Source organism: Lucilia cuprina, chromosome 5 (assembly GCF_022045245.1).
Source record: "Lucilia cuprina isolate Lc7/37 chromosome 5, ASM2204524v1, whole genome shotgun sequence".
Taxonomy (NCBI): domain Eukaryota; kingdom Metazoa; phylum Arthropoda; class Insecta; order Diptera; family Calliphoridae; genus Lucilia; species Lucilia cuprina.
In genome coordinates, this window is record NC_060953.1 from 24,377,809 (window position 1) to 24,388,213 (window position 10,405).

The following is a 10,405-nucleotide window of genomic DNA, read 5'->3' on the forward strand; positions in this document are numbered from 1 at the left end:
AACAGTTATCTTATTAATGACCGATAATCCCCGCACATCCTCCATTCGTTATTTCCTTTTGGCACTAAATGAAGGGGGCTGACCAACTACTTTTAGAAGGACGGCAAATACCTAACTGCATCATATATTCGAATTCCTTCTTAACGATTTCAAGCTTTTCAGGAGGTAATCTTCTTGGTTTGCAATGAACTGGTGGTCCTTGTGTTGTTATATGATGGGTAACTGAATGTTTTACTGGTGGCAATTTGTTTGAAGGTATTAAAATATCCTTGAATTGTGTTAGTAGGGAATAGAAAGGGGAATTTTGAGAAACAGATTGGCATTTGATATTATTCGGCACATCTCCGTTGATAACAAATCCGGTTGAAGATAAATTAGTTTTCTTATCGATAAGTCGGCGATTTTTAACATCTACCAATAGGTCGTAGTGGTCAAGAAAATCAAAACCTACAATTGCTTGTGGAACATCTGCTATTAAGAACTTCCATACAAAATCTCTTCTAAATACAAGGTTTAGATGAATAATTTTTTCACCATAGGTATTAATAACGGTATTGTTTGCAGCTTGAAGTACTAATGAACCAGGTTAATTACGTTTGTTTTGTGTTGTTGCGGGAATGAGAGAGACGTCGGCTCCTGCGTCTATCAAAAATCTATGATTAGATATATTGTCTCGTAGGAACAGGCGACTTATCTTCAAGTCTCCCGCGTCCGTCACCTTAGACGAAGGAGTTTTTAGATTTCCGCTTGGTGTGCACAAGAGGACGGCATTTATTCGCTTTTGAGCCGAACGTAAAATGATACCAACATAAGTTTCTTGATACATTTTGGTCTCTGCTATTGCTTGTGCTTCTATTACGGCTGCGATGGGATAGAGGAGAATTTATTGCATCAATGCGCTGAATAAGTTCACTTATCCTTTTTTCTATTTGTTCAAGTGGAGTTTGGCTAGGCGTACTAACTCGACAAAGAAAGGAAGAATCAAGCTGATCATTTATTTTGTCAGCCATGACCGCCTGTTTATCTAAGCTATCCGAACTTATTGATAACAGCGCTTTTAAAGTTGCTGGCAAACGTTGGAACCATAAAGATTTCAGCATATCGTCCGACATCTTACCTAATGATAATTGCCGAATTTCGCGCAACAGTGTAGAGGGACGTTTATCACCCAACTGAATATTTTCCAACAATTTTTGCAATCGTTTTTCCTCGGAATCTTGAAATTCATTAACTAAGGCGGACTTGAGAGTCTCATACATATTTTGTGTTGGAGGATTCTCAATTATAATAATTCAGAATTTCATGTTAGAAATCACAACCAAAATGTATAAGTTTTATTTATAATAATAAATAATAAATTAAAATGATCTTTAAACTATAATCCATTTGCTAAAATTTTATCACCATCAATAATTTAATTAGTAGAAAATTTGAAATGAAGTTGGATTTTTAAAAGTTTAACACATAAACATATGTAATAGGAAAATTTAATTTGAAACTAGGTGATATTGAAATGTTTGTTGGGTGTGTTTATTTATATACGTATTATTAATATGGTCATTCAATTTAAATTTGATTAAATAGTATAATTATAAATGTCAACTTTTATTGTTATTTAAAGTTAAAAAAATATTGATATCTAAATTAACTTTACATTAACATTACGTATATATATAATGAAATTATAGAGTATTTTTTTATATAAAAAAATGACTGGTAAAATATAAAAAACAAATTGTCAAAACTTACATTTTTTTCTTGTCCAAAGTAGTCAGCAGGCGCCGGATGACAGTGGAACGTTGCTTATAATTACTCAACCATATAAATATTTTTATAATTTAGTGTAAAGTAAAAAGTTTAAATGTTTAAAATATATTTGTTTGTTGGGTTATATTACGTGGTTTAATGTCTGAATGTAGGGTGTCCATGTAGAAATGTTAGTGTTTATGTATTGTTTCTACAATCAATAATCTATTAGGTGACCATTCTTTTTACATTAAATGAAAAAAATACAATTACGTTGAGAATGGTTTAAAAATCTATAAATTATCCTCCAGCAATTGAATATGATATTGAATCATCAATTAAGTCCCACAGGACATTTAAAACTATAAATTGCAATGGATCCTATACAAGCACAACGCCAATATTCTAAATCCTAATAAAAAAATGTATAAACTATCAATTTCGAAATAAAAACAAATATCCTTTAGAATCTTACCAAAATTTCAAAAAAATAAATTTCCAAAATTAAAATTCAAGCTCCTTCAAACAGCAAATGAGGATTTCTTTGGAATCCGTTTAAACAAAAAAAATATTTAAAGAAAAGAAACTATTTAAAATCAAATTTCCGTATATGAATCTTTCACCATTAAATGTATTTTCCGTTTGATGAAAATTTAAAAAAAAATTTGACAAACCAAAACTAATCAAAATCAATGCCAACTTAACCAAAACTAATTTAATATTTCAAAACAAAATTTCAATAAAATTTTTATACACTGAAACTAAAACATTTGTAAAACTATTAATTTTGTCTACTATAATTTTGAAAGTAAGTTGCTAATAATTATAGAAAAATTGTCACCATCGCAACTATGAAACTCTTTGCTTTGTCATAACGTCAATGGACATTATGACACCCCACCTCAAATATATGCTAATATATTTATAAAATTTCATATTTAATAACTTTTGTTGCATTTTCATAAAATGTTTGGTAATTTTGAACATTTTATGAAAATACAACAAATATTATTACATAAAATATTTTTTTAATAAAATGGCGTGATTTAATAAATAAATATTTTATGTAATAATATTTGTTGTATTTTATGTTTAAAATATCACGCGATAATGTTCTGATTTAAAAAAAAAAAATATTAAAAATAGTAATAATGAATGATCAACCCTAATTATTATATGGTTTTTTAGGTCCCTTATTAATATTTTAATCTTCAGTTATTTTACAATATTAGCCCCAAAGAAGAAAAAGCTTTGTTTTGGGAATTTCTTCATTTCACAACATGAGGGTCATTTTTATTTTTTTTTTTTGCAAAATGCAGTATTATCCCAAATGTAAAAATGTTGAAATACCCCAAAAAAATATATATAAAAACAAAAATTTCGTGTTGTTGTTTTCTGTATCTTTGTTGGGGCCAAATTTCGTTTTATGTTTTGGTGCCATTTTACTTGGGGCCTAAAAACTAAAACTAAAAAAATTTTGAGTGTAATATTGAAAAACGCTTTTTAAAAACTTTATTTTATGAAAAACTTTAGAGGAAAAGATATTATACACCAATATGTAGGTAATTATACCTGTCCAGCACAACAACCAGCAACAATGTCCAGCACAACAACCTTTGTCAGAAGTCCACAATTCTGCCCCAAACTCAAAAAAACAATTTTGAGTGCAATATTGAAAAACACTTTTTTAAAAACATTGTTTTATGAAAAACTTTAGAGCACAACATATTATATATCAAAATATAGGAAATTGGATTAGCTTCAACGTCCAATACAATACAACAACCTTTGTCAGAAGTCCAAAATTCGGTCCCAAACACAAAAACAATTTTGAGTGAAATATTGAAAAACACTTTTTTTAAAAACTTTGTTTTATGAAAAACTTTAGAGAAAAATATATTATAAACCAAAATATAGGGAATTGGACTAGCTACAACATCCAATACATCAACCTTTGTCAGAAATTCGGCCCCAAACTAAAAAAACAATTTTGAGTGAAATGTTAAAGAATACTTTTTTAAAAACTTTGTTTTATGAAAAACTTTAGAGCAAAACATATTATACACCAAAATGTAGGGAGTTGAACTAGCTACATCATCCGATACAACAACCTTTGTCAGAAGTCCAAAATTCGGTCCCAAACTCAAAAAACAATTTTGAGTGAAATATTGTAAAACACTTTTTTAAAAGCTTTGTTTTATGAAAAACTTAAAGCAAACCATATTATACAGCATAATGTAGGGAATTGGACTAGCTACAACGTCCAATACAACAACCTTTGTCAGAAGTCCAAAATTCGGCCCTAAACTTAAAAAAATCTTGAGTGAAATACAGAAAACTCTTGATAATGTGAACTAATTAAAGTCGCGGTAGTTCATATATTTGAATTTGTTCACATTTTCGATTGTGATTTTTTTAAATATTACTAAGTTATTCTTTCTAAAAATCATTTCTGCAAGTAATGGAAATGCAAAGATTACTAAAAAAACTTTTTGTAATTTATTTGGAACATAAAAAGTTTTTAAAAATCCATTCTATAAAGAAATTGGATCCAAAAATCAAAATATTACGACAATAGAAAAATGTAGGTACATACATAATTAAGTAGGGAAATAAACGATTATTTTTTTATGTTTTTTCTTTTGATAGACCAGCTTATTTACCGCTAATGTCAATGTCAACTTTTCAATACTTTAATGTCAGTTTGATCGACCATTTGAATTTAAGACAGCTTGTTTTGCGTTTTCAGGGTCCATAAAACATATTGTTCATTTTAAAATATTATATTTTTTATTAAACATATCGTTGATTTTGAACTATACTTTTTACTTAACACTGTAACACTCGATCCTTTTTTAAATATTCCAAAATATCGCAGTTTTTATTTAATTATAAAAACTTTCGACTGATTTTAGATATCACAAATTTTAAAATTGAATTCACGAACCTACCGCAACAAGTTACAAAATGCTACTAGCAATAAATACCTTTAAAATAATGACATACTATGATATTTATTAATTCGGGGATTCCCAACAGCAAAAATAAATGCATCTACAAATTAAATATCCCCAAAAATTAAAAAAAAATGTTCACTATTTAGAGTCATTAACCTTTGTTCACTATTTAGAGCGCCCATATAAAAAAACTGACTGTTCACATTAGGGGATAGTTCATTATATTGGATGTTCACATTACCGCGAGTTCACTGTATTGAAACCCACTTTTTTAAAAACTTTGTTTTATGAAAAACTTTACAGCAAAATATATTATACACCAAAATGTAAGGTATTAGACCAGCTACAACAACCTTTGTCAGAAGTCCAAAATTCGGACCCAAACTCAAAAAAACAATTTTGAGTGAAATATTGAAAAACACTTTTTTAAAAACTTTGTTTTACGAAAAACTTTAGAGCAAAACTTATTATACAACAAAATGTAGGGAATTGGACTAGCTACAACGTCCAAAACAACAACCTTTGCCCGAAGTCCAAACTGCGGCTCCAAACTCAAAAAACAATTTGGAGTGAAATATTGAAAAACACTTTTTTAAAAACTTTGTTTTATTAAAAACTTTACAGCAAAACATATTATACACCAATATGTAGGGAATTGGACTAGCTACAACGTCCAATGCAACAACCTTTGTCATAAATCCAAATTCGGCCACAAACTCAAAAAACCATTTTGAGTGAAATATTGAAAAACACTTATTTAAAAAACTTTGTTATATAAAAACTTTAGAGTAAAAGATATTATACACCAAGATGTAGGGAATTGGACTAGCTATAACATCCAATGCAACAAACTTTGTCGGAAGTCCAAACCATATTATACACCAAAATGGAGGGAATTGGACCTACAACGTCCATTGTCAGAAGTCCAAAACTCGGCGCCAAATTAAAAAAATATTTTAAGTAAAATATTGAAAAACACCTTTTTAAAAACTTTGTTTTATGAAAAACTTTAGAGCAAAACACCTTACACACCAATATTTATGGAATTGGATTAGCTACAACGTCCAATACAGCAACCTTTGTCAGAAGTCCAAACTTCGTCCCCAAACTAAAAAAACAATTTTGAGTGAAATGTTAAAAAACACTTATTTAAAAACTTTAGAGCAAAACATATTATTGAAAAACACCTTTTTAAAAACTTTGTTTTATGAAAAACTTTAGAGCAAAACACATTACACACCAATATTTATGGAATTGCACTAGCTACAACGTCCAATACAACAAACTTTGTCAGAAGTCCAAACTCCGGCCCCAAACTCAAGAAACCATTGGACCTACAACGTCCAATACAACAACTGAAGTCCAAAACTCGGCCCCAAACTAAAAAACAATTTTGAGTGAAATATTGAAAAACACTTTTTTAAAAACTTTGTTTTATGAAAAACTTTAGAGCAAACGATATTATACACCAAAATGTAAGGAATTGGACTAGCTACAACGTCCTATACAAAAACCTTTGTCAGAATTCCAAATTCGGTCCCAAACTAAAAAAAAACAATTTACAAAACTTTACAGCAAAACATACGAATATATAGGGAATAGGACTAGCTAACACGTCCAATGCAACAACTTTGTCATAAATCGAAATTCGGCCACAAACTTAAAAAACAATTTTAAGTGAAATATTGAAAAACACTTATTTTAAAAACTTTGTTATATGAAAAACTTTAGAGCAGAAGATATTATACACCAATATGTAGGGAATTGGACTACTACATATTGGTGCAACTATGAAACTCTTTGCTTTGTCATAACGTCAATGGACATTATGACACCCCACCTCAAATATATGCTAATATATTTATAAAATTTCATATTTAATAACTTTTGTTGCATTTTCATAAAATGTTTGGTAATTTTGAACATTTTTTTATGAAAATACAACAAATATTATTACATAAAATATTTTTTTTTATAAAATCGCGTGATTTAATAAATAAATATTTTATGTAATAATATTTGTTGTATTTTATGTTTAAAATATCACGCGATAATGTTCTGATTTAAAAAAAATATTAAAAAATAGTAATAATGAATGATCAACCCTAATTATTATATGGTTTTTAGGTCCCTTATTAATATTTTAATCTTCAGTTATTTTACAAAATTAGCCCCAAAGAAGAAAAAGCTTTGTTTTTGGGTATTTCTTCATTTCACAACATGAGGGTCATTTTTATTTTTTTTTTGCAAAATGCAGTATTATCCCAAATGTAAAAATGTTGAAATACCTCAAAAAAAATATATATAAAAACAAAAATTTCATGTTGTTGTTTTCTGTATCTTTGTTGGGGTCATATTTCGTTTTATGTTTTGGGGCCATTTTACCTGGGGCCTAAAAACTAAAACTCCAATACAATACAACAACCTTTGTCAGAAGTCCAAAATTCGGTCCCAAACACTAAAACAAAGTTTTTAAAAAAAGTGTTTTTCAATATTTCACTCAAAATTGTTTTTGTGTTTGGGACCGAATTTTGGACTTCTGACAAAGGTTGTTGTATTGTATTGGACGTTGAAGCTAATCCAATTTCCTATATTTTGATATATAATATGTTGTGCTCTAAAGTTTTTCATAAAACAATGTTTTTAAAAAAGTGTTTTTCAATATTGCACTCAAAATTGTTTTTTTTTTGAGTTTGGGGCAGAATTGTGGACTTCTGACAAAGGTTGTTGTGCTGGACATTGTTGCTGGTTGTTGTGCTGGACAGGTATAATTACCTACATATTGGTGTATAATATCTTTTCCTCTAAAGTTTTTCATAAAATAAAGTTTTTAAAAAGCGTTTTTCAATATTACACTCAAAATTTTTTTTAGTTTTAGTTTTTAGGCCCCAAGTAAAATGGCACCAAAACATAAAACGAAATTTGGCCCCAACAAAGATACAGAAAACAACAACACGAAATTTTTGTTTTTATATATATTTTTTTGGGGTATTTCAACATTTTTACATTTGGGATAATACTGCATTTTGCAAAAAAAAAAAATAAAAATGACCCTCATGTTGTGAAATGAAGAAATTCCCAAAAACAAAGCTTTTTCTTCTTTGGGGCTAATATTGTAAAATAACTGAAGATTAAAATATTAATAAGGGACCTAAAAAACCATATAATAATTAGGGTTGATCATTCATTATTACTATTTTTAATATTTTTTTTTTTTAAATCAGAACATTATCGCGTGATATTTTAAACATAAAATACAACAAATATTATTACATAAAATATTTATTTATTAAATCACGCCATTTTATTAAAAAAATATTTTATGTAATAATATTTGTTGTATTTTCATAAAATGTTCAAAATTACCAAACATTTTATGAAAATGCAACAAAAGTTATTAAATATGAAATTTTATAAATATATTAGCATATATTTGAGGTGGGGTGTCATAATGTCCATTGACGTTATGACAAAGCAAAGAGTTTCATAGTTGCGATGGTGACAATTTTTCTATAAATTATTAGCAACTTACTTTCAAAATTATAGTAGACAAAATTAATAGTTTTACAAATGTTTTAGTTTCAGTGTATAAAAATTTTATTGAAATTTTGTTTTGAAATATTAAATTAGTTTTGGTTAAGTTGGCATTGATTTTGATTAGTTTTGGTTTGTCAAATTTTTTTTTAAATTTTCATCAAACGGAAAATACATTTAATGGTGAAAGATTCATATACGGAAATTTGATTTTAAATAGTTTCTTTTCTTTAAATATTTTTTTTGTTTAAACGGATTCCAAAGAAATCCTCATTTGCTGTTTGAAGGAGCTTGAATTTTAATTTTGGAAATTTATTTTTTTGAAATTTTGGTAAGATTCTAAAGGATATTTGTTTTTATTTCGAAATTGATAGTTTATACATTTTTTTATTAGGATTTAGAATATTGGCGTTGTGCTTGTATAGGATCCATTGCAATTTATAGTTTTAAATGTCCTGTGGGACTTAATTGATGATTCAATATCATATTCAATTGCTGGAGGATAATTTATAGATTTTTAAACCATTCTCAACGTAATTGTATTTTTTTCATTTAATGTAAAAAGAATGGTCACCTAATAGATTATTGATTGTAGAAACAATACATAAACACTAACATTTCTACATGGACACCCTACATTCAGACATTAAACCACGTAATATAACCCAACAAACAAATATATTTTAAACATTTAAACTTTTTACTTTACACTAAATTATAAAAATATTTATATGGTTGAGTAATTATAAGCAACGTTCCACTGTCATCCGGCGCCTGCTGACTACTTTGGACAAGAAAAAAATGTAAGTTTTGACAATTTGTTTTTTATATTTTACCAGTCATTTTTTTATATAAAAAAATACTCTATAATTTCATTATATATATACGTAATGTTAATGTAAAGTTAATTTAGATATCAATATTTTTTTAACTTTAAATAACAATAAAAGTTGACATTTATAATTATACTATTTAATCAAATTTAAATTGAATGACCATATTAATAATACGTATATAAATAAACACACCCAACAAACATTTCAATATCACCTAGTTTCAAATTAAATTTTCCTATTACATATGTTTATGTGTTAAACTTTTAAAAATCCAACTTCATTTCAAATTTTCTACTAATTAAATTATTGATGGTGATAAAATTTTAGCAAATGGATTATAGTTTAAAGATCATTTTAATTTATTATTTATTATTATAAATAAAACTTATACATTTTGGTTGTGATTTCTAACATGAAATTCTGAATTATTATAATTGAGAATCCTCCAACACAAAATATGTATGAGACTCTCAAGTCCGCCTTAGTTAATGAATTTCAAGATTCCGAGGAAAAACGATTGCAAAAATTGTTGGAAAATATTCAGTTGGGTGATAAACGTCCCTCTACACTGTTGCGCGAAATTCGGCAATTATCATTAGGTAAGATGTCGGACGATATGCTGAAATCTTTATGGTTCCAACGTTTGCCAGCAACTTTAAAAGCGCTGTTATCAATAAGTTCGGATAGCTTAGATAAACAGGCGGTCATGGCTGACAAAATAAATGATCAGCTTGATTCTTCCTTTCTTTGTCGAGTTAGTACGCCTAGCCAAACTCCACTTGAACAAATAGAAAAAAGGATAAGTGAACTTATTCAGCGCATTGATGCAATAAATTCTCCTCTATCCCATCGCAGCCGTAATAGAAGCACAAGCAATAGCAGAGACCAAAATGTATCAAGAAACTTATGTTGGTATCATTTTACGTTCGGCTCAAAAGCGAATAAATGCCGTCCTCCTTGTGCACACCAAGCGGAAATCTAAAAACTCCTTCGTCTAAGGTGACGGACGCGGGAGACTTGAAGATAAGTCGCCTGTTCCTACGAGACAATATATCTAATCATAGATTTTTGATAGACGCAGGAGCCGACGTCTCTCTCATTCCCGCAACAACACAAAACAAACGTAATTAACCTGGTTCATTAGTACTTCAAGCTGCAAACAATACCGTTATTAATACCTATGGTGAAAAAATTATTCATCTAAACCTTGTATTTAGAAGAGATTTTGTATGGAAGTTCTTAATAGCAGATGTTCCACAAGCAATTGTAGGTTTTGATTTTCTTGACCACTACGACCTATTGGTAGATGTTAAAAATCGCCGACTTATCGAT

General features: G+C 28.3%; 1 protein-coding gene across 1 annotated transcript; it reads left to right on the top strand.

Moving 5' to 3' along the window:
- The first annotated feature begins 9,530 nt into the window (after positions 1–9,530).
- LOC124420195 lies at positions 9,531–10,055 on the top strand. Its single transcript, XM_046952406.1, has one exon. It carries the CDS (start codon positions 9,531–9,533, stop codon positions 10,053–10,055), a length of 525 nt encoding a protein of 174 aa, XP_046808362.1.
- Positions 10,056–10,405: the final 350 nt, after the last annotated feature.